At 37.0% G+C, this 25606-nt stretch overlaps 1 protein-coding gene across 29 annotated transcripts in view; it reads left to right on the plus strand.

Moving 5' to 3' along the window:
- MGA (MAX dimerization protein MGA) overlaps positions 1-25606 on the plus strand; it is a 146269-nt gene that overhangs the window by 75897 nt on the left and 44766 nt on the right. For all 29 annotated transcript variants that reach the window (XM_053665718.1, XM_053665716.1, XM_053665720.1 and 26 more), the window contains 7 exons: positions 11470-12418; positions 13680-13758; positions 13878-13973; positions 21495-21626; positions 21847-21951; positions 23099-23757; positions 24909-25254. In XM_053665718.1, coding sequence (XP_053521693.1) covers positions 11470-12418; positions 13680-13758; positions 13878-13973; positions 21495-21626; positions 21847-21951; positions 23099-23757; positions 24909-25254 — 2366 coding nt within the window. The remainder of the gene's footprint in view (positions 1-11469; positions 12419-13679; positions 13759-13877; positions 13974-21494; positions 21627-21846; positions 21952-23098; positions 23758-24908; positions 25255-25606) is intronic.

A 25606-nucleotide genomic window follows, 5' to 3' on the forward strand; every position in this document is an offset into this window, starting at 1 on the left:
GTAGTATTTGTACATACCTATGCTAATTTCCCTGTATACTTCAGATTATGTCCAGAGATTATTTTTAGTATGTAATACAATGCAAATCCTATATAACTAGTTATATATACAGTATTGTTTAGGGAGTGACATGAAAAAAAGTCTGCTTGTGTTTATTGCAGACACAGGCATCAGTAGGCCTGATTGTATAGTACACATCAGCAATAACTTGTCCCCCTAATATTTCTCATCTTGTTGGTTGAATCATTGGATGCAGAACCCTTAAATGTAGAGGGCTGACTATAAATACTGATTGAATGACTTTATCCATAGCACTCTAAGCTTTTAAATTGTGTTTCAGAATGGCCTGTATACGTCATACTTGTTGCATGGATTTTGTACAACCAACAAAAAAGCGATCATTTGCTTTAAATTAATTGATGAGTACAAATTACTGTTTTGCCCATGTTCTTGCTTAATCTGTCATCCAGTTTATTTGGATGAAGACTTCTTAGAACTGCAAAATCCTTCTGCTGACAAAATTTTCTGTATTATGCATAAAGTTTTTGTTGCAAGATAAGGAGAGATCAATCCTTTCTGAGAATGTTTCTAACTTAGCCAGTTTCATTCCTCAGGAAGATGTGAAAGCAGTTACTGCATTAATAGCCAAGATCACCTTCATGAGGTTCTCAGTTACTGCAAATAAAATTCAGGTTGTGTGGTTAAATGAAAAGAACGTAACAGGTTTTCCCCTACATTTTGGGAGTTAATGTATTGAAATGTGAAGATATTATGACAAGTACTTTTTTTAAGGCTTTATTATTTTTTAAAAAGTTTTATTTATTTATTTATAGAGAAAGGGAAGGAGAAAGAGAGGGAGAGAAATATCAGTGTGTGGTTGTACCTCACGTGACCCCAACTGGAGACCTGGCCTGCAACCCAGGCATGTGCCCTGACTGGGAGTTGAACCAGTGACTCTTTGGTTTGCAGGTCCATGCTCAATCCCCTGAACTACACCAGCCAGGGCTTTTGACAAGTGTTCTTAAGTGTGGATTCTAAATTAGTTGAGGTAGAAAGGCATTTAGGTATGAATGTACATAAGAACTGAGATGATAGGGAAAGAGAAAAGAAGGAGCTTGTTTTGATTACCCTTTAAAAGCAAAGAAAGGGCCCTGGCCTGGTGGCTTGGAGTACTCCAAAAAGGTTACTGGTCAGGGGACACAATCCAGGTTGCAGGCTAAACCCCGGGGGTTGGGGGGTTGGGAGGAGTGGGGGGTGGTATGTATGCTAGGCAACCAGGCCAAGTTTGTCTCTCACATCCATGGTTCTCTTTCCCTCTCCCCTCCACTCTCCCTTTCCTTCTCCTCTCCACTCTCCCTTTCCCTCTCCTCACTCCTCCTCCTGCCCCCCCCCTTTCTAACATCAATAAATATATTCTTGGGTGAGGACTAAATAAAAAAGTAAAAGAGAAAGGAAAACTGGAATGTGATGATTGTAAAACTATATATTAGAAATCAAATTGCTTATGTAACTTATACTATAAATTTATTTAAAAACCAGATAAAGAAATAGCTGTTTTCATAAATTAAGTGAGAGATATTTGAGAAGGAGAAGTTAGTTTGTCTTTCACATTGAAGCCGGTAATCCATTTGGCTTATTTTTGTGTATGGTGTGAGAGGAGGATGTGAAGTCACCTTTTTCCATGCAGATATCTAGATGCTCTAGTACCATTTATTGGAAAGGCTTTAGTTTCCCCATGAAAATGCCCTGGCATGTTGAAAAATCAGGTGACTATGTTTATTGGATTAAATTTTGTACCATTTGTGTATTCTTTTGCTAGTACCATATGGCCTTCATGACAGTAGATATAAATCTTGGAATCTGGTAGTATAAGCCCCTAACTTCCAATAGTATATAGGAATGCAATGGATTTTTGTATGTCGATCTTGTATCTGATGATCTTGGTAAATTCATGTATTAATTTTATTTCCTTTGGATTTTCTACATATACAATTACGTTGTCTGTGAACAAAAGTTAGTTTTCTTCCTTTCCTGTCTTTATGCCTTTTCTCTCTTTCTTGCTTAATTGTATTGGTTGCATTTATTTTAATAATAGGTTAAAATTAAATTTTGAAAGCAGTCATTCATGTCTCCTGCTCTTACAGAAAATCATTCAGTACTTCTAATTGTTTTTTTGTAATTCCTTGTATTACACCGAGAAACTTACCTTCTTGTCCTAATTTTCTGACTATTTTTCAGAATGAGTGTTGAATTTTATCACATGATTTTCCTGTATGCATTGAGGTGTGGTGTGTTTTACTTCCTTTGTTAATATAGTTACATCGACTTAGTGGATTGAGCGCAGGTCTGTGAACCAGAGGATCCCTGTTCAATTCCCAGTCTCCCTGTTCAATTCCCAGTCAGTGCACATGCCTGGGTTGCAGGCCAGTTCCCAGCAGGGGACGCACTAGAGGCAACCATACATTAATGTTTCTCTCCCTCTCTCCTTCCACTCCAAAGATAAATAAAACCTTAAAAAATATATATAGTTACATTGATTTTTGCGGGGTGTGGGGGTACAGTCTAGGACTGCTATACCAGCCTTTTGTTCCTAAATAAACCTGGTCACAAGGTTTATAACATTTTTAAGAGTATTGTTGGATTAATTTGCTAATATTTTATCAAGTACTTTGTACCTAAATTTGTGAAGGATATTTGTTGGTGATTTTATTTCTGAGACGTTGGTCTCAGGGTTATGCTTTATTCACAAAACAAGTTGTAATGTGTTGCATTCTCGTGTATTTATGAGTGTGTGCAAGATTGGTATTTTTTCATTGTATGTTTGATAGATTTCATCAGGGAAACCATGGAGTTTTCTTTGTTCGCAGGTGTCAAATCACAAATTCAGTTTTTCTTTTTCATTGATTTTGCTTTCCCTCCCCCAATCTATATTTCTTTTTGCTTTTGCTTTAACTTATCTGTTTTAGCCCAGGAATGGGTAGACTTAAGACCTGTGAACCATAACTTGCCTAGTTTATTTGTGTGGCCTGCACACTAAGAATGGTTTTTATATTTTTAAATCACTGGGGAAAACTAAAGAGTAATATTTTATCATGTGTGAACATTATATAAAATTCAAATTTCAGTGCCCATTTGTTGGACACTGCTATGCTCACTTGTTTGGTTTCTTTATTGCACAGTGAGTTGAGTAGGTGCACTAGAGACTGAATGGACCTCAAAGCCAAAAATTTTTTTTTTTAAGATTTAAAAAAAAATTTATTTATCTTCAGAGGGGAAAGGAAGGAGAGAGGGAGAGAAATATCAGTGTATGGTTGCCTCTTGTGTGTGCCATGCTGGGAACTGGCCTGCAACCCAGGCATATGCCCTGACTGGGAATCGAACTGTGGTTGCTTGGTTCCCAGGCCTGTGCTCAGTCCACTGAGCTATATACCAGCCAGGGCCAAGAATTTTTATTATCTAGTATTTTACAAAAAAACCTATCAACACCTGAGTTAATGATTTCAGACTTTTTATTTAAAGCTATAAAGTTTCCTCTGAGTATTGCTTTAGGTGCATTTTATAAATTTTAATGTGTTGATCTTTTGTTTACTGATTTGTAGTTTGATTCTGTTGTCAAAGAACATGTGACTTAAACCCTTTAAAGTAGAAATTTATCATGACATTATTTATAGCCTAGCTATAAATAGTGTTCTGTGAAGTCTTACAGGGAAGTTTGGTAGTATTGTTGTTCAAGTCTTCCATCTCCTACTGGCTTTTTTCCTTCATTTGATTTGTATGTCAGTTACTGAGAAAGGTGTTTTAAAATCTCCCACTATAGTTGTGGATTTATCTGTTTCTCTTTTTAGTATTGTAAATTTTTGCTTCAAGTATTTTGAAGCTGTATGATAAGGTATACATACGATTGGGATTGTTATGACTTCTTGATATATTGAGCCCATAAATTTTTAATAATGCCCCTCCTTATCTCTGATGGTACTCTTGTTTTAAAGCCTTCCTTGTCTGGTATTACCGAGCCACAGAGGCTTTCTTTAGATAGATAACTTTGTTTGCATGGTTTTATCATTCCTTTTACTTTCAGGCTATCTGTGTCCTAGAATTAAGTTGTGTTTTCTTTTAAAGATTTCATTTATTTATTTTTAGATAGAGGAGAAGGGAGGGAGAAAGAAAGGGAGAGAAAGAGAAACATCATTGTGTGGTTGCCTCTCACATGCCCCCAAGTGGGACCTTAGACCCTGCAATCCAAGCATGCGCCCTGAGCGGGAGCCGAACCAGCAACTCTGGTTTGCAGGCTGGTGCTCAGTCCACTGAGCCATATGAGCCAAGGTTAAATTGTGTTTTCTTTTAAACAACTTAGAGTTGGGACTTTTTGCTTTGTTCACTGTTCAAATCTCAACTTTTAATTGGGCTCTTATGTTCATTTATTACTAAGCATTTTGATATTTTCTGTTTCTTTCATCTGCTCTTTGATTACACTTCTCTGTTTTCATTTGGATTGAGTTTTTAAAATTCTGTTTTCATTGCCTGTTGGCTTTTTAGCCAACCTCAAATTTTTTCTTTTATTTGTGGTTGTAGTATTAGTCTGATCTGGTTGACATAACAAAGTACTGTAGCTTAAAACAACAAAAATTCAATTTTCTCATAGTTCCGGAGGCTGAAAAGTCCAAGAATGTGATTTTGGTGGCATTTTCTGTTGAGGGATCTCATCCTAGCATGCAGACAGCTGCCACAGAGAGGGAAAGATTTTCCCACCTTTTAAATCTCATTTAACCTTGATTAACTACCTCATCAAGACTCTTATGTGTATAGGCACATTGGAGGTATGATAGGGCTTCAGTGTATGAATTTGGGAGGGATACAATTTAATCCGTAGTAGTAGTTATAGAGAATATAATATGCATTCTTAATTTCTCTGGTATAATTAAATTAATATAATACTTTATGGACAGCTAATGTCCTTATAGTTTATATCTTTGTTATAAATGCCCAAAACATTTTGTTTTCAACAGTCAATAGTCATTTAAAGAAGTGTAAGAAAAGCAGTCTTTTATATTTACGCGTGTATTTATTTTTTCCTTCGTCTTTTCATTTGTTCCTGAATTCATTTTTATTTTTATTATTTTTTAAAGATATAGCATATTTTTAAAAGATTTTATTCATTTTTCTTTAAAGGGGAAGGGAAGGAAAGAGGGAGAGAAACATCAGTGTATGGTTGCCTCCCATGCTGGGAACTGGCCTGTAACCCAGGCATGCACCCAGACCTGGGATTGAACTGGGATCTTTTGTTTCCCAGGCCCGTGCTCAATCCACTGAGCCACACCAGCCAGGGCCTAAATTAATTTTTAGATTGGTTCATTTCCTATCAGTATGAAAAACTCCCTTTAGTATTTTTGTTTTAAGTTAAAAAAAATTGAGATGTAATTCATTGCCATAAAGTTAATCCTTTAAAGTATGTATATCAAGCCCTGGCTGGTATGGCTTAGTGGATTGAGCACCAGCCTGTGAACCGAAAGGTGGCTGGTTTGATTTCCTGTTAGGGCACATGCCTGGGTTGTAGGTTGGTCCCTGGTTTGGGGTGTATGACAGGCAATTGATTCAAGAACATTGATGTTTTTTTCCCTCCTTTATTTTTTCTCCAAAAAATAAATAAGTAAATAAGGTATTTTTTTAAAAAAAGTATATATTTCAGTGGTGTTTTTGTATATTTGTAGGATTGTACAGCTATGACCATAGTTATTTTTAGGACATTTCCATCACCGCCCCCCCCCCCCCCCCCAAGGATCTGTGCCTTCTGTTAGTCTACCATTTTCTCTCAGCCACTCCTCAAACCCCACCTCAGTCATAACACTACCACTAGTCTCCTTTTTGTTTCTGCAGATTTGCCTATTTTGGATATTTTGTATAGCTGGGATTATATGTGAATTTTTTTGTGCTTGGTTTCTTAGCATAATGTTTTGAAGGTTCATCCATGTTGTAGCATGTATCAGTACCCCATTCCTTTTATTGCTGAACAGTATTCTATTGTGTGGGTACCACATTTTACTTACCCCTTCATCAGTTGATAGCCATTAAAGTTGTTTCCACTTCTTTGCTATTACGAGTAATGTTGCCATGAACATTGTGTGCACATTTTGGTATGGAACCAGTTTTGAGTGGTGGTGATAAGCCCATTCTTACCCCACTGAATTGTCTTGGTACTCTTGGCAATTGAAAATCAATTGAGCCTGGTCAAGATGGAGGGGTAAGTAAACATGGCTTGCTTCTTGGTATACTACAGCAAAAATTACAACTAGACTGCAAAACACTATCACTCAGAATCATCAGAAAATAGAACTGAATGAAAGTCTGACAACTAAGGAATTAAAGAAGTCACATTCATCCAGACAGGTAGGAGGGGGCAGAGATGTGTAGATGTGCAGAGACAGAGAACACAGGTGGTCCCACACCCATGTGTGATGGATAAAAATCGGGAGGGATACCTTTGGAGCAAGGGATCCCAGCTCCACATCAGACCACTCAGGATTCCAGTGCAACGAAGATAAGTCCCCATATATTCTGGTTGTAAAAATTAGTGGGGGTTGGGGCAGTGGAAAAAACTACTCAGGTGTCTTGTCTTAAAGTGCCTGCATTGGCAGACTCAGTTCCTCTGGGGTCTATCACTGGGACAGCAGCTGTAAGGGTACCAGTACCATATATAGAGAAACTGAAGCGTCTGTCATCAGGATGAATGCTGCAGGACAGCTTCCTCCCAGACAAAGCTCCAGAGGCCACACAGTGCCATTGTCCCTTCTCTGAGCCTTCCCCCACATGGAGCCACAGAAAGGTGACACCATATAGGAGACTCCATCAACCTGGTTCACAGGGGTTGCTGCCTCACCTTGGCAATTACCTAAGGCTCCACCCCATCCAGTGTACCCTGTGCTTTTCTGCAGTAGGCCATGATACCGTCAGAGCAGCTCTACCTAATACAGATAAGCACACACAAGGAAGCTGCCAAAATAAGACAAAGGAATATGGCCTACATGAAAGAACAGAACAAAACTCCAGAAAACAAACTAAACAAAATGGAGATAAACACTTCATCAGATGTAGAGTTCAAAATAGTGGTTATAAGGGTGGTCAAGGAACTCATTGGGTACTTCATTAGCATAAAAAAAGACCCAGGCAGAAGTGAAGGTTACACTAAGTGAGATAAATAAAAATTTCCAGGGAACCAATAGTGGAGTGGATGAAGCTGAGAATCAAATCAGTGATCTGAAACATAAGGAAGAAAAAAAACAATCAGAACAGGAAGAAGAAAACAATTTAAAAAAGGGGATAGGATGGGCTAAGGAGCCTCTGGGACAATTTCAAATGTACCAACATTCAAATTATAAGGGTGCTGGAAAGAGAAGAAACAGAACAAGAAATTAAAAATTTAATTTGAAAAAATAATGAAAGGAAATTTCCCTAATCTGGGGAAGGAAATAAACTTCCAGGAAGTCCAGGAAACACGGAGAGTCCTGAACAAGATGGACCCAAGGAAGCACACACCAAGACACAGCATTAATTACATTACCCAAGATTAAAGATAAGAGAATCTTAAAAGCAGCAAGAGAAAAGGAGACAGTTATGTACAAAGGAGTGCCAGTAAGACTGTCAGCTGATTTCTCAAAAGAAACCTTATAGGCAAGAAGGGGTTGGAAAGAAGTATTTGAAGTCATGGAGGCAAGGATCTCCATTTAAGATGACTCTATCCAGCGAAGCTTTCATTTAGAATGGAAGGGCAGATAAAGTGCTTCCCAGATAAGGTCAAGTTCAAGGAGTTCATCACTACCAAGCCCTTATTATATGAAATGTTAAAGGGATTTATCTAAGAAAAAGATGATTAGCCCTGGCTGGTGTAGCTCAGTGGATTGAGCGTGGGCCTTCGAACCACACGAGTGCGGTTCGATTCCCAGTCAGGGCACATGCCTAGGTTGCAGGCCAGTTCCCAGCAGGGGACTCATGAGAGGCAACCATACATTGATATTTCTCTCCTTCTTTCCTTCCCTTCCTCTCTAAAGATAAACAAATACAATATTTTTTTAAAAAGATGATTAAAACTGTGAACACTAAAATGACCACAAACTCACAATTACCAACAACTGAACCTAAAACAAAACCAAAACCAAACTAAGCAAACTCCTGGAACAGGAACAGAATCACCGAAACAGATCACATGGAGGGTTATCAGAGGGGGGGCAGAGGGGGGAGAATGGAGGAAAATGTACAGAATAAGAAGCAAAAGTGGTAGGTACAAAATAGATGGGGGAGTTAAGAATAGTACAGGAAATGGAGAAGCCAAAGAACTTACATGTACAACCCATGGACGTGAACTAATGGGTGGGGAAATGCTGGTGGGAGGGTGGGTGCAGGGCCGAGGGGAATAAAGGGGAGGAAAAAATGGGACAACTGTAACAGTATAATCAATAAAATATATACTTTTAAAATTATAAATAAATAATGAGAACTAACATTCTTGTTTTTGATCTTAGGAGGTAGTTTTTCTTATCAGTCTGAGTTCTCTCAGTTTTCTAAAAAAGTCTTCAGCTTTAAAGGCTTGTTTGCTAGATTTGGAACATTAAGTTGACTCATTTATAGCACCAATTAAAAAACAATTTATTTTTAGAAAGGGGATGGGAGAGAAACATCAATCGTTTCCCCTTATACACACCCCCAATGGGGGACCTGGCCTCCAACCCTGGCATGTACCCTGATCAAAATGGGAGTGGTGATCTTTTGGTTCACAGGCTGCACTCAATCCACTGAACCACACCAGGCAGGGTTAAGTTGGCTTTTTCAGTACTTTATGGTGGTTGTCATTCTACTATCTTTTGGTCTTATTATAATGAGTAGTCAGTCTATTCTCATTTTTTAAAAACTTTTTTTTATATTGATCTCTAGAGGGTGGAAGGGAGGAAGGGAGGCAGAGAAACATCAGTTTGTTGTTCTACTTATTTATGCATTAATTGGTTGTTCCTTGTATTTGTCCAGACCAAGGACCAAAACTGCAACCTTGGTGTATGGGGATGATGTTTGAACCAAATGAGCTACCTGGCCAGGGGTGTTGTTTCATTGTTGTTCCTCCGTGTAATATGTCTTTTTCCTCTGCTGCTCATAAGGTTTTCTCTGGATCTTTAATTTTCAGCAGCCTGACTTTATGTGCCTAGCTATGACTTTCTTTGTATTTGTTGTCCTTGGTGTTTTAACTTGGAGATTCAACTTCTTGAATCTGTGGGTTAAAGTCTTTCACTTTTGGAATATTTTGTTGGAATATTTTGGTTCATTTTCTCTTCAAGTCTTCCATTCTTCTGCCTTTTTGGAAGTGTAGTTACTAATATGTTAGATCATTTGTTGTCGAATGGTTCTCTGACATACTTCCTCCACCTCCCTTCTATTTTTCAGTTTAGGTAATTTAGTAAATTTCTGCTCACTTCAGATTTCTGATATTAAAGATGGGATTGGACTTAAGATCTAAGTGTTGGGAGAGTACAAGTTCTCTGTATTTAGTTCAGTTTTGGTGTATCACTCTTGCTTATTCTGCAGAAGTCTCCTGGAATGTAATTGGTAGAAGTGAGGACAAGTTTTTCTGTTGGGGTCTTCCAGATTCCTAGTCTGCTCATATTTAGACATTAAAAGTTTAACTGGCTTCTGTGCGTCTTAGCAAAGATCCTTTGCTTATAGCTGCTCTTTTCTCTGTTCAGTTGTGCTTCAGGCAATGTAAATGTTACTCAGTGTTGAAAGCAGGAGCAATCTGTCACCTAGAGAAGGCTGGTTCCTCCTGGAATTTGGTTCTTTTAGACTTGTGTCCAGGTCTTAAAGAAAAATTGTTTTTTATTTTACGTAGTGTTTTCTCATTTTTACGGCAGAAGTTATGGCCTTTGCGATCTTCATCATTTTTAAAAATCTTCACCTGATGATAATGTTTTTATTGATAGTTAGAGATAGAGAAAGAGAAACATCAGTGTGAGGAACATGGATGGGTTGCCTCCTAGAACACATCCACACTGGGGATTGAACCTGAACCTGGGTATGCTCCCTTACTGTGGATTGAATTTGTAGCCTTTTTAGTGTATGGGACAGTGCTCCAACCAGCTGAGCCACCCAGCCAAGGTGTGATCTTCAGCATTTTAACTGAAAGTGAAAGTTCTCCAATGAAGAATTTTCAAGTCAGGTCAAGATCTTAAGTAAGTTGTACGAGGAACAAGTGACTAACACATTCTTAAGATACATTAGGACAGTTGATATGCTTTTAATGATTAATTTGGAGGAGGGGGAAACTAAAAAAAAAGATTTTTTTTGAAGAATTATAAGCATTGAATCTGCCTGTGTCATATGTACTTGTCTTCAATTATGCTACCTTTTTTATTTTGGAAGAATTAATACTAGATTTTTATACTACAGGTGGCAAATACAAGGCCCATGGGCCGAATCTAGACCTCCTACTTGTTTTATCTGGCCTAGCACCTTGTTTCTACTGGATAGCAGTGCTGAGCTCTTGCTTAGCTGTTAAGGAATAGTTACCTTTACACAGTCCTAAAATTCCATGTGGCCCTTTGAAGGCAACCGCGAGGCTGATGTGGCCCCCAGTGAAAATGAGTTTGACTCCCCTACTTTATACTGAAAGTGAATTTTTCAGTTTTGAAGTTGAAAAACCAACCTCACAACATTGTGAATATACTAAAAAACTATTGTACTTTTTAAGTGGTGAAAGTGTTACATTTTATGTTATAATTTTTCTTAATTTTAAAAAAGGTAAAGTCAAGCAGGCAGTTCAAAAGGCCCTTCCTGATGTTTATCACAATTCTTAATTACATTTGACATTTGTTTGCTTTTATTGGTGATTGTTAATTACTGTGTAGATATCTTGAGTTTGATTTTGCATCAGTGTCAGTTGACTGTTTTCCCTTTCTTTTTATTGTTTCCAGTTGACTTTCACAATTGAGTTTATTGTGGGTCAGTGGATTAAGCACCAGTCTGTGAATGGAAAGATGGAATCGATTCCCAGTCAGGGCAGGTACCTGGGTTGCAGGCAAGACCTTCAGTTGGGGATGTGCAAGAGGCAGCAGAGTGATGTTTCTTATACAGATTAATGTTTCTTTCCATTCTTTCTCCTTCCGGTCCCTCGTTCTGAAAATAAATAAAATCTTAAAATTGAGTTCATTTGAAAAGTACTATTAGGAAAATAAATGTTATATCTTTTTGATTTAGTGATAAGAGGGTCACTGTTAAAACTCACTATTTTATATATATTTTTGTGAGAAATTGACAGAATATAATTGTGTGATGTTGATAAACTGCTTTTGAGATCCTTGTTACACAAAGTGTTTCTTGAGGAGTGGCTCATGAAATCTGATGTGTTACTTGGGAAGAAATCTTTTCTTCCCCCTCCTCAGGTTCATTTATGGTAAGGTCTCTTTTTAACTAAAGCTCTCTTCCTTGTCTCTCCAGAGTTGTTGCCAACAATTTTGAAGATGGTTCCCATGTAGCATCACCATTAGACCCAAATGGAAACTTCAGCGTTGTAATTAAAGAGGAGCCTCTAGATGATTATGACTATGAACTCGGTGAGTTTCCAGAAGGGATCACTGTGAAACAGGAAGAGACAGATGAGGAAACAGATGTATACTCAAACAGTGATGATGACCCTATACTAGAGAAACAGTTGAAGAGGCACAATAAAGTTGATAACCTAGAAGCTGACCATTCATCTTCTAAATGGCTACCAAATAGTCCATCAGGTGTTGCTAAAGCTAAAATGTTCAATTTAGATGCTGGAAAGATGCCAGTAGTCTATCTAGAGCCCTGTGCTGTCACCAAAAGCACAGTGAAGATTTCTGAGCTCCCTGATAACATGCTTTCTGTATCTCGGAAGGATAAATCATCTTTGTTGACAGAATTAGACTATTTGCCTACATACTTAGAAAATTCCAACGAGACTGGCTTTTGCTTAGGCAAGGAATCAGAAAATGGTCTTGGAAAACATTCACCAGATCTTGGAGTGGTACAGAAATATTCCTCACTTAAAGAGCCTCAGTGGAAATACTCTGATATTTCTGACAGCATGAATACAGGAAGAATACCTGACAATTCAAAGAGTTCAGCTGGGGATTCATTTTTAGGAAAAGAGGACTTGGGCAGAAAGAAAACAACTACGCTTAAGATTTCAACAGCTCCCAAGAGTGTGAATGCTAATCATAATGCTCCTCAAAATGTCACTGGAAAAAGGGGAAGGCCACGAAAATTGAAACTCTCTAAGGCAGGGCGACCACCTAAAAACACAGGAAAATCTTTAACTTCTACAAAGAGTATTCCAGTGGGCCCTGGGAGTACATTTCCGGATGTGAAGCCTGATCTGGAAGATGTGGATGGGGTTCTCTTTGTTTCTTTTGAATCGAAGGTAAGGTCATGTCAGCATTCTTTCTTGGGTCAAATAATTATTTTTGAATTGTATAATTCATCTTAGAATCTAGTTTTTGTGAATGCATCCATTGTGTAAAAGCATGTGCGCGGGAAGCTGTCTCCAAAATGTTTGTTTTAGTTAGTAAGCATCTCTTAAGATGCTTTGAATGAATTAAAAAATTTATGTCTGCTTTGATCTCAGTTCATGACTTTTGTGCTGTGTAGCTGGAATATTTTAAATCTTCAGATCTTAATGGAATTTTCATATCCCCCCCTCCAAAGAAACAGAATTATCTGCTGAAGGAGGCCCCTTGTAGTATACACTTCCTCCACTAGGTTACCTATATCAGTATACTAGCTGGCATTGATTCTTTTCAGTGTGTTTGACCATTTCAAGGTGGGTGGTTTGCCAGCGTACCTGCTCATACCACGCTGAGTGTTCAGCAATTTTTGACCAAAAAATGGCATGACCTCCCTGCCCCACTCTCCTTATTCACTTGATCCTCACCCTAAGCGACTTTTTTTGTTTCCCTGGATGAAAAAAAGTCCTCAGAGGGAAACATTTTGCTGATGTGGAAGTGGTTAGACAAAAAACATCAAAAGCACTAAAAGTTACTGAAATCCAGGCATTGAAAAACTGTTTTGAGTAGTGGGAAAAAGTCTCAGTAGGTGTATTGTGTCAAATAGAGAGTACTTTGAAGGTGACTGAAGTTCAAACATGTAAGAATGAATACACAATTTTTTATAAGTAAATTGCTATTTGGGGGGCCCTCCCTTGTATGTAAAAAGTTTATTAACTTTTGGGACACTCCATCCCCTGATTTCTATCAGAAATAGCAAAGTACTATTGGAGAAACAGATATTAATAGTTTTATTAATTTTACTGTCTTTTTTTTATTCCATCTCTTTAGCTTATTTTTTATTTAGGTTTTTATAGAAGCTTAGTCTATAGGTCTAAATTGGCTATATATACCAAGGTTGAATTCTTTCTACCTGGTTTTTCCTGCCTTCCTAGTTAATTGCTGAGTAAACTATCTTTACATAGGCTGTAAGAAATCTTTACGCAGATAGGCATAAATACAATTTTGGATCAGTTAGCTGAATATATTCAGATTTTTTTGCTTTCTTTGTTTCCTTCTGATTATTAAAGTGGTGTTGATGTAGAACATTTAGAAAATATTAAAAAGTATCAAAAAGAAAAAGTGCTTCTGGTTGAACGTTTATAAATGATATGAGCTATACTTTTGTTTTAAACGTAGGAAGCTCTAGACGTTCATGCAGTTGATGGGACAACAGAAGAACCTTCTAGTCTTCAGGCATCAACCACAAATGACCCAGGTACTACATAATAATATAAAAAGAGAACTGTATGTGGGGTTTGGCTCTAGAAGTGAAAGATGCAATGTTCATTTTTCTGTAGTACATGCTAGCATACTTCATCATTGTTTTCTGAGTAGGTTGCAGAGCAAGAATTTTCCAGTTGGAAAAGGAATTAATAGAAGATTTGAAGGCCTTGCGGCACAAGCAGGTGATACATCCTGGACTTCAAGAAGGTAATAATCTCTTAAAAAATATATACAGGCTAGTTTTAAATTTTGTTTTCTTTCTCCACTCCTTCCACTCTCTTTCCCCTCTTAGTCCTTCCTGTTTCTCCTTCCTCCCTTTTCTGTTTTTATCTCCTTGCCCTCTATCCTTAATTTCATTTTTTTTTAATACCTCTCTCAGCTTGCATTTTTCTTTCTCCATGATTTCCCCCCTTAAAAACATGTCTAGGTCTTTTACTGTAAGAGAAATCCTGTTGTAAAGATACATAATATCTTATGCATTAAAAAATGTACCGTGATCAACCCTCGCTGGCGTAGCTGAGTGGAGTCAGTGCGGGCCTGCTAACCAAAGGGTCACCGGTTTGATTCCCAGTATAGGGTGCATGCCTGGGTTGTGGGTCATATGCCCAGTAGGGGGTGTGAGAGAGGCAACCACACATTGATGTTTCTCTCCCTTTCTCCTTCCTTCCCCTTCTCTCTAAAAATAAATAGAAATTTAAAAAAATGCAAAGATTGCAAAACTGATTTTTTTTAAAAAAGTATCATGATCAGAAAGTGGTATTTTTTTGTTTCTTATAACATAGTATTTTCCTCCTTATTTCTTATTTTGGTTGGTTTTGTTTCTACATCTTTTTTGAGGGGGAGGGGAACATCTTATTTTTATATACTTAGTAATATATTTAGGTGTGTAAATAGAAGAATATTTTTCTCATTTTGTGGCTATAAACATTTTATATATTTTTTGTATTGCTTGGGACCTAATTTTTTCATTATTTGTTTTGTTGTAATGGATTATCTTTGCCTTTATTATGCTATTTAATCCTTTTGTTTTAAGTAGTGAAATCTATTACACTTATTGCTATTGTAGTAACTACTGATTTTTCCATTTGTTCTGTATGCAAAAGATTGTAAGTAAGCCATGTTCCAATTTTTAGTTTTTAGATCTTTGATTTAAGGTGTGCTCCTTGGAGTAGTTTATTGAGGGTTTTTTTTTATTTAGTTATTTTTCAAGTATAGTTTTTTTGTCTATTTCTCCCATCCCAGTCTCCCCCACCCTGTGCTCCCCTCCTCCCTCCAATTTCTACCCCCCTTACTTCTCGTCCCTGTGTCCTTCCTATTTGTTCCTCCAAATCCCTCCCCCTTTTCCCCCTTAAGTTCCCTTCCCTCTCCCCTCTGGACACTGTCTCCTTGTTCTCTATTTCAGTGTCTTTGTTTTTATTCTGCTTTTTTGTTTTGTTGTTTAGCTTCCTGTTAAAGGTGAGATCATATGGTATTTGTCTTTCAATACCTGGCCTATTTCACTCAGCATAATGCCTTCCAGTTCCATCCAAGCTGTTGCAAAGGGTAGTAGCTCCTCCTTTCTCTCTGCTGCATAGAATTCCATTGTGTAAATGTACCACAATTTTTTGATCCATTCATTTACTGACGGGCACCTAGGTTGCTTTCAACTCTTGGCTATTGTAAACTGTGCTGCTATGAACATTGTGGTGCATTTTTTTTTATAAAGATACTTACTTTTAGAGAGAGAAGAAAGGAGGGAGAAAGTGAGGGAGAGAAACATCAATGTGTGTGTGTGGTTGCTTCTCATGCTTCTCTTAGTGGGCACCTGGCCTGCAACCCAGGCATTTGCCCTGACTGGGAATGAACCAGCAACCTTTGGTTTGCAGGCCAGCACTCAATCTGCTGAGCCACACCAGCCAGGGCTAGCCCCACTTTCCAGTGAACTCTCATGTGAGACTGGGAGTTTCGCCTCCCTTCACAGTCTTCACAGTATTTTATGGCCAGAGGTCTTGAGTCTTTAGTTTCCTGGTCAGGTCAGCCAGCTACTCCTTGCCCTGTGCTGTCAGTTGCCTCGCTTCGTGTCTTGGCCCACACCCCTCCTTCTGGTCTGGATGAATGTTTAACTTTTTGGTTGTTGGAGTTCCAGACAGGTTGATATTCTGCCAGTTCTGGTTATTTATTGTTTTTAAATTGATTGTTAGCCTTCTTTTGGTTATGAGAGGAAGTGAAGCATTTCTACCTACACCACCTCCATCTTGGTTGGAATGCCTATGTCAATTTTTAAATAAACTTTTATTTTAGATAAGTTTTGTATTTACAAAAGAATTGGGAACATAGAACATAATAGTTATTACCATGTACTCTTACACAGTTTATTATTAACATCTAACATTAGTTGCAGTACATTCGTTGTACTGCATTTGTTGTACATTTGTTGCAATTAGTGAACCAGTATTGGTATATTATTATTAACTGAAGCTCATACTTAGATTTTGTTAGTTTTTTCTATTCCATGATTGCATGTAGGAAATCATATTACATTTAGTAGTCATGTCTCTTTAGGATTGGCTGAGACATGTTCTCAGACTTTGTTTTTAATGACCTTGAGGAGTACTGGTCGTGTATTTTATAGAATGTCCCTCAGTTGGGATTTGTCTGATGTTTCATGATTAGACTGGGGTTATGTATTTGTGGGAGGAAGATCACAAAGATAAAGTGCCATTCCCATCTTGTTTTATCAAGGCTACTTGATTTGTCACTGACCTTTTGATGCTGTACTCTTTGGAACCTAGTCACTATGTAGCCCACAATGAATGGATAGGAAGTTATGCTCCACTTTCTTGAGGTTGGAGTAGCTGCAGAAATTATTTGGAATCCTGCACCAGAGATTTGTCTTTAAAGTCTCCTCCATTTGTTTATTCATTTATTTATATCAATAAACTCATCAGTTTTAATGCTAAATTCTTTTACGACATTCTTTCCAGAGCTCTCTGCCTCTTCCTTTTTTATTTTTTTAAATCCTAATCTGAGGAAATGTTTATTGATTTTGGAGAGTGAGAAAGGTGGGGAGAGAGGGAGGAAGAGAGAGAAACATGGATAGGTTGCTTCCCCTACTCTTCCCAGTTGAGGATTGAACCATCAACCTCAGTATGTGTTCTGACTGGAAATCGAACCTGCAACCTTTTGGTGCATAAGATGATGTTCCAACTGAACTACCCAACCAGGGCTTTGCTGATTTTGAATCTAAAGATTTTTTTTCCCAGTTCTGTTTTTATGGGTCTTTTTTGAAGTGGTGCGATACATCTTTAAAAAGTATCTCCTAATATGGTAAAAAGCCAAAAGCATTTAAGAATATAATTTTAACATAATTAAAGGATTATATGTGGAAAGGATTTTATTTGGGGAGGATAATGCTTTCTGTGAATTATTTCAGTGTCTTATTTTCTGTAAGCCAAAGTTACTCATATGAAACCAGCTAAGTCTATGTTTCATGTATCTGTTACCGGGGAAGGAAATGTTTGCAGGTCAGACTTTTTAGGATAGCCTTGGTAAATTAAATTGGGAGTTACTTAGAACAGTGTTTATGTGCTATTGACTTCTACTTTGAGGGCTTAAAAAATTAATATGTATATTTAAAATAAATTTGGTCTTTTGTGTGTGTGTGTGTTTAGGATTCGATATCATTTTGAGGGAAGATGATAGTTCAAAATACAAGTCAATGCAGAACAGAAAATAAGTAGGAAAAACTTCATTTATCAACTTTCTTTTTTCTCTTTTCTGTAATCATTAGTTTTGATAGTTTTGTTAGTGACGATAATAGAATATTGTTTTCTTCTGAAAGCACTACAGTATTTAATTTTATTCTTTGTTTAGGATTCAGTTCTCACTTGAGTATTTCTGTATTATCTTGCTTTCTGATTCCATTCTGCCTTCCCTCCCCAACTTTCCTAGTTAATTCCTACTATTCTAATTTAAAAATTGTGAAAAGTTTTACCAGATTCCCTTCAGCTTTTCAGGTGTCATTTCTTTTTGTTTACATCTCATACAACTCACTTACCTATTGTAACTATATGGCTGGCCAGAAGTTTGTTTGTTTTTTTCCATACAATGGCTGTAGTAGCACTTAGTTGTCTTTAATGTTACTTTGAAAAACTTTTGTTAGATTGTATTGTGACAGCTGTCTTATCAGCATGCATTTAAAAACAAAACATTTTAAAATATCTTAGAGGGGAAAGGAAGGGAGAGGGAAAACCCTCACCCTTCCTCAATCCACTACTACACCAGCCAGGGCCAAAATTTGTCAATTTTTGTTCAGCCATTTTAATTTTGAAGATGGAAGAAATAGCAAAACATTTTTGGCATATTCTTTATTTCAAGAAAGGTAAAAATTCAACTCAAGTACCAAAAGTAGAGATTTGTACAGTATTTGGAGAAGGTGCTATGACTGATTGAACGTGTAAAAAGTGGTTTGTGAAATTTCATGCTAGAGATGTCTTGCTGGATGACGCTCCATGGTTGGGTAGACCAGTTGAAGTTCATAGCATCAAATTGACACATTGATTGAGAATAGTCAACATTATATCACACATAGCCAATAACTCAGAGAATATCCTAATCAGTAAAGTTACTGGTGAAAATGAAAACTTTTATTTTACGGAAGAAACTAAGTGGACTTATTGACCAACTCAATACTTTAATATAGAGACATTTGGGAAAACATAACAAAATAGCTCTTTGAGGTCTGGGAAACGTCCTTTATATTTCACATAGAATATGTAGTAAAATTCTTAAAACGTAAAACCCAGTGTGGTGGATTGATACTTATTTTACTGATGAAGAACCTAAACATAAGAGAAATTTAGCCCCAAAACAGGATTAGAAACTAGTTATTTTGAATCATAGTCTTATTTTCTCCCCAGTAGATTGGAAACACGAGGAAAGAATGTTTTATTAATGTTAGTTTTAATCACATGTGATTAAAAATGATAAAATTATTTTAAAGGACTAAATGGCACATTAAAACATCTTTTGTTCAGGTAAGTCCTGTGTGGAGAATATACAAATTAGTCATAAGAATTTGTAGCTTACAGTTTACCTAGTGTCTTACCTTTTAGACAACTAGGACAGTGTAAACTTTTTATTGGAAACTTGTACCTATGACTTTCATTTAAAAGAATTTAAAAAAAAATGTTTATTTATGCCCTGGCTGGTGTGGCTCAGTGGATTAAGTGCTGGCCTGTGAACTGAAAGGTGGTCAGTTCGACTCCCAGTCAGGGCACATGCCTGGGTTGCATGCCAGGTCCCTAGTTGGGGGCATGTAGAAGGCAACCGATCATATTTCTTTTGCACATGCATGTTTCTCTCCCTCTCTCTTTCTCTTTTCTTTCCCCTCTCTCTAAAAATAAATAAATAAAATCTTAAAATAAATGCTTATTTATTTTTAGAGAGAGGAGAGGATAGGGGAGAGAGAGAGGGAAAGAGAGAGACATGGATTGGTTGCCTCTTGCACGTCTCCACCTGGGTTCCTGGCCCACAACCCAGGCATGGGCTGTGCCTGAAAATTGAACCAGTGACACTTTGATTTGTGGGATAACATTCAACCCACTGAGCCACACCAGCCAGGGCTGTATCTATGACTTTTAAGGTTATTAGTATAATACTTAATACTTCAAACTCTTTTGGCTTCAGTTATGTTAAAATTTTAAGTTAAATACTTCCCTGCTCAATAGTATGAAGCCAGTAAATCACAAATGAGGAAATCTGAATTAGAAGATTGTCCTTAGTATTAGAAAAATACAAATTTAATTTGGATTTAATTTTATACCAGTGAAATTAAAACAATTTTTAAAGTACAGTGATCATTCACTACTGGAGGAGGTATACATTGAGAATAATTTGGCAATATCTAGAGCACACATTCTCAACTAGTGTATTGTTGTGCGTGGTAATCCATGATTATGTGACAGGTGTGCTCTTGGAATATGATCTCAGAGTGGCCAGGCAAGACCAACAGAAATTAGTAACTATAGAGCTGCTGCCTCCAGCCATTCATTAGCTGCCTTATATTTATTCCTGTTTGTTACATAGTTGTCATTTTCTTTTATTACTTCCACATAAGAAGATTTCAGACTTTTTGTTAGAATTCTTATTTGCAGACATCAGCATCTACTGTACAAATGAAATAGGATATGAATTTATTAAAGGATATCAGGTGACTTACAGAGAATCTCCTGAAAGACCAGAGAAACAGACTGTAGGAATATATAGTCAAGAAAAATGCCCAAGTTATATTCCCACACTACTCTCTATATAAGCAGTCCCACAATATTGGACAGTCACCACCACTGTCAATGTGGACAATAAAACAGTATACTACAATATAGGACCTTGGTTACTTTTATCCCTAAAAGTTCTTTCGTTGGCCAAAACTGTCAGTCTCTTTTGTGTAATTCTACACAGTATTCCTTCCCTCATGGTGCTCTCTTCTAAATTGAAGTCTTTATGGGTGTATCTGGTTAGCAAAACTCATGTCTGGACATAAACTTCAAGAGAAGTTGGAAAGTGAGTTTTTCTACTACCTGCCTTAAAGAGGTGGGCATTATAGTGGGGAAAAGTAACAGCTCTGTAGGAAGGGTGTTCAAATATTTTGGGTAGCCACAGATACGTCAAATACAACATTCAGTACAATTGAAAGATGAACATATCGTCTTATATAGCATTTGCTCATCTGGGGAAATGCCATAAGGAAAAGCTAAATACATCAGAGAAAGCTCTTATAGTCACATGTGTGATGTACATCCCTGTGAGTGTACAACTATACTGCAGCACTGCATGTAATAGTTAAAAATAGGAAGCTGTCCTCATCAGTAGAAGAATGGTGAATAAATTGGAGTATACTTATAATCTGGAATAGTGTACAGTAGTGAAAATAAATCATTGAGAGAGAAATAAGTCAACACAAACATCTCAGATGTAAATTGTTAAGCAAAAAATATAAAAGTTTATGTAAATACTTTCCCAAAAGATTACCTTTTAATCTGCAAGTAAGTCATACTTTTTTATACCCAATTAATCATAAATATTAATAATAACTAGAGAATTAGTAGTCATAAGGCATAAGCTCAGTTTATGGCATGCTTGTATTGGAGGTCCTAGAAAGTCTCTGGAACACAAAAGGTTAAAAGCACAAAAAATCTGAATTCTGCTATGTTTATGTATTAGTTATCTATTGCTGCTTAATAAATTACTACAAACTTAGAACCTGAAAACAGTACATTCATTGTCTCATGGTTTTAGTGGGTTAGAAGTCTGGGCATGGCTTAACAGGGTCCTTTGCTTAGGGTCTCACAAGATTTATCATCAAAATGTCAGGCCTGGTTTCTCATTAGAGGCTTGACTGCAGGGAGGTATGTTTTCAGTTTCCCTTAGATGGTTGGCAGAATTTGTATCCTTGAGCCCTAGCAAGATGGGTGATACATTTATTCTTACATTGTTACATACATGTAAATCATGTCTATCTCATCCCTTTTACCACATTCCATTTCTTAGAAAGAAATCATAGGCCCCACCCACATCCAGGGAGGGAGGAGTATGTGAATATGTAATACCAGGAGGTGAGGATCATAGGGTCATCTTAAAGTCTTTCTGCCATTTAAAATTCTTATTTCATCATTTTTCTCTCCACTGTCTCCTTCCTCCCAACCAAAGGTTAAAAAATCCAATATGATTTGTGGTCCCTTTTTCTTGTAGTGGGCTTAAAATTGAATTCAGTGGATCCAACAATGAGCATTGATCTTAAATACTTGGGAGTACAGCTGCCTTTGCCTCCAGCCACTAGCTTTCCTTTTTGGAACCTTACAGGAACTAACCCTGCTTCTCCTGGTGAGTACATAGCATTTATGAAGTCAAACAAATTTGTGATATAAATAAAAAACTGTCTTTGATAGAGACGAAGTATGTTTAGGATAGTTTAGGGTATATCTTTTATCTAGTGGCACAGTCTTAATATTTATACATTTCAGACAAAGTCTGAGTAATGAATTTGATACTAAATATTGGATTGCTAGGATTTTAGTCATCTCTTTTACTTTTTCTTTTATAGATGCTGGATTTTCCTTTGTTTCTAGAACAGGAAAGACCAATGACTTCACCAAGATCAAGGGATGGAGGGGAAAGTTTCACAGTGCTTCTGCATCTAGAAATGAAGGTAAATTGGCTTTTTAAAAAGACTTTAAATATGTTCTGAAATGTAACTATACACTTTGTTAAAAGTCTTATTTATTTTTCCTCTCTTCATGTTTTTAAATAAAATGAAAGCTGTCATGCTGATATTTGTTTATTCCTTGTGTTATCATAGCTCTAGTCTTGGGGTTCAGTCCCTAACCATGTCAGGCTTAAGTTATTCCTGCGGCCTTTGAAAACTGCGTGCTCTTTCTCTTATTCCTATGATTATAAAAAGCATCATTCTCAAGCATTATTTCAGAACAGTATACTTCATAGTGTAAAGTGATTCCTGATACCAGTATACTTCAAAGCAAGCTTCTAATCCAACTATTTTGACTGTATTCTATTGGTCTTCCTTTCTTAGTGTATTTCCATTCTCATTGTACTTGTTGGCAGGTTACACTCTAACCAGATAACTTTATTATTTGTCTAAATTGTTTCTCTCATCTTTGACTCTTTGTAATAGTAGTGTCGCTCTACTAAACTTGGGTTTTTCATTCTTTAAAAACAAAATCTTGTACTTCTCTTTTTGAGCCTTATCCCCTCCCTTGCACTTTATATTGTAGTCCAGGTACAGCAATCTCTTAAGTAATATTTTGGCAAGTGTGGGGGTAGTAAAGGGTAAAGGGTGCCAAATGTATGGTGACAGAAGATTATTTGATTTGGCGGTGGGTACATAATGCAGTATAGGGATCATGTATCATAGAAATGTATACTTGAAACCTAGATGACCCTATTAACCAATGTCAGGCTAATAAATTTAATAAAATAAAAAATAATTAAAAAATCTCTTTGCATACTATTAAGGTCTGATTTAAATATATTTTTAAAGTTTTTACTTAAGTATGGTCTCTGTACTAACATCATAAATTGTCAAAGATTGAACACTCTTTAGTGTTAATTGTTGCTGTTAGAACTTCTCAAAAACTAATGCTAAATATATATAATGAGATAATTTTAGAGAATTAATTTTAATATAATTAGTGTATTATATTTAATTTCTTAGTTTTATATTTTTCTTTTGAGGAGGGGAATTCTGGCTTTTCTAGTGTACTTTTGAAGAGATCTGAAGATCTGTCCTAGATTTTTTTTTTTTTTTTTTTTAAGTATCTGTGTCTCCTTATTTCCAGGCGGAAATTCAGAAGGTCCACTGAAAAACCGTTCTGCTTTCTGCAGTGATAAGCTAGATGAGTACTTGGAAAACGAGGGCAAGCTGATGGAAACAAGCATGGGTTTCTCTTCTAATGCTCCCACATCTCCTGTGGTATACCAGCTTCCCACTAAGAGTACCAGCTATGTACGAACACTTGATAGTGTACTGAAGAAGCAATCTACCATTTCCCCTTCTACCTCTTACTCTTTGAAGCCTCATTCTGTACCCCCTTCCTCTCGAAAGACAAAGTCTCAGAACAAACAGGCAACTTTCAGTGGCCGAACTAAATCATCTTATAAATCCATTTTACCATACCCTGTTTCACCAAAGCAGAAACATACTCACATTGTTCCAGCAGATAAGGTTACCAAGAATTCTAGCACCATCTCAGAAAATCAAGTGAATAACTTTGTTGTGCCAACGTTAGAGGAAAATACATTCCCAAAGCAAATTAGCTTGCGGCAGGCACACCACCAGCAACAGCAGCAGCAACAGGGGACTCGCCCTCCAGGCTTATCTAAATCTCAAGTGAAGCTAATGGACTTGGAAGACTGTGCACTTTGGGAAGGAAAACCAAGAACCTATATCACTGAGGAGCGAGCAGATGTATCTTTAACAACTCTGCTTACGGCTCAAGTAAGTATCTATTGTTTTCCAGTAAGTTTCTATTGTTTTCCAGAAGTATATTCTTGGCTAGAAAAAGTTACCATAGATTAGTGAGGGGAAAGGGGAATGAAGTTTTTGGGCAAAAGAATTGGGCATTTACCTATTTGAGTGACAACTAAGGCGATGTCTTCCACATTTGTTCTTTATCAACGAGATACCCAAGTGTAGTAGATTTCTCCTGTGCAGAAGGCAACAGTATCTTTGTTTTTAAGTAATGTTCTTATTCTTTTTGAAGGCAGATGGCCATACTCTAGTATGTGGGCAAGAACATTTGCTGATTTTGTTAAAACAGCTTTGAAAACCTAAAAGGAACTAAATCCCCCAAAATTCAAAAAAATTATAAACCTGTGGAGAAAGAGCTTCTGTCTTTTCAAATTTTAAGACTTTTCATTCATTATTGCTTCACCTGTCTTAGCAGCCTATAGTGATGTGAAGTGACACAACAAAATGAGGATAATTTTCTTGTCATGAACTTTTTGTACCTTATCTCCCATTTTTAAATTCTGTGACTAAATTCTAGAGCTGAAGATCATTAGATATTGGGACTAAATAGAGAAAGTGTCCTTTATAATTAATCTTTCTTAAAGACTTTTATGCACGTAGATTGTTACTCCCTTTTTTAATTACCACAGAGCAGGGATCAGCAAACTGTTTCTATATGGCATGGTAAATATTCTTGGTTTTGTGGGCCATGCACTCTGTCATAGTTTCTCAGCCCTGTTGTTGTAATGCTATAGACATTAGGAAGGAGCCTGGCTGTGTTCCAGTGAAACTTTATCTATGAAATAGGCTGCATTTGATCCTTGGGCTTTAAGTTGTCAACTTCTACCCTAGAACATTATGTGATTTCTATTGAGAATAAATTTATCTTTGTTGATATTTTAGCTCATAATTATTTAAAATATTCTCTTGCTTGCCTGTGCTATGTGTTAGAATGGGAAAATGCTCAGGGTCCTGATTATTTGTTTTCATGTTCTGTTTCTTGAATCTGCCCTAATCCTGTGCTGTTAGCGCTGAGGGCTCAGATTCTGAGAAGAAGGCAGACCAACATATGATTGTAGGTTGTTGGTGGTGTTAGGGGATGATTTAGTAGATTTACAATTTTTCTGTTTGCACTTTAGGCATCTCTCAAAACTAAACCCATCCATACAATCATAAGGAAACGAGCCCCTCCATGCAACAATGACTTCTGTCGATTGGGTTGCATATGTTCCAGTCTAGCTTTGGAGAAGCGCCAGCCTGCTCACTGCCGCAGACCTGACTGCATGTTTGGCTGCACTTGTTTGAAAAGAAAAGTTGTACTTGTTAAAGGGGGATCCAAAACCAAGCATTTCCAGAGGAAGGCTACTCATCGTGATGCAGTATGTTATGATACTTTGGGAGATGAACAGAGAGAAGAAGAGGAGGGAGTCAGGGAGGAGGAGGAACAATTGAAAGAGAAAAAGAAGAGAAAGAAGCTGGAATACAGTGAGTATTAATTGAGACTTAAAACAGTATAGTTTTATTTCTTAGAAAAGTGTGGTTATTTTGAAAACTTGTTTGAAATAAGAATACTATTTCTTACTTCACAATCCTGATCTATGATGTAATAAGAATTTTGAGAAATTCTGGATTTCCTTGATGTCTTGTTGCCTTTGCCAGATTGGGGAAGTTCTCCTTTATTATTTGTTCCAGTAAGTTTTCCACTTGCTGATGTTCCTCTTCCCCTTCTGGTACTGCTATAATTCGGATGTTGGAATGTTTAAGGATGTCCTGGAGGTTCCTAAGCCTCTCCTCATTTTTTTTTAAATTCTTGTTTCTTCATTCTTTTCTGTTTGGT

This window comes from Artibeus jamaicensis, unplaced genomic scaffold, assembly GCF_021234435.1.
Source record: "Artibeus jamaicensis isolate MK-2021 breed Jamaican fruit bat unplaced genomic scaffold, CSHL_Jam_final contig_1132, whole genome shotgun sequence".
In the NCBI taxonomy this organism is placed as follows: Eukaryota; Metazoa; Chordata; class Mammalia; order Chiroptera; family Phyllostomidae; genus Artibeus; species Artibeus jamaicensis.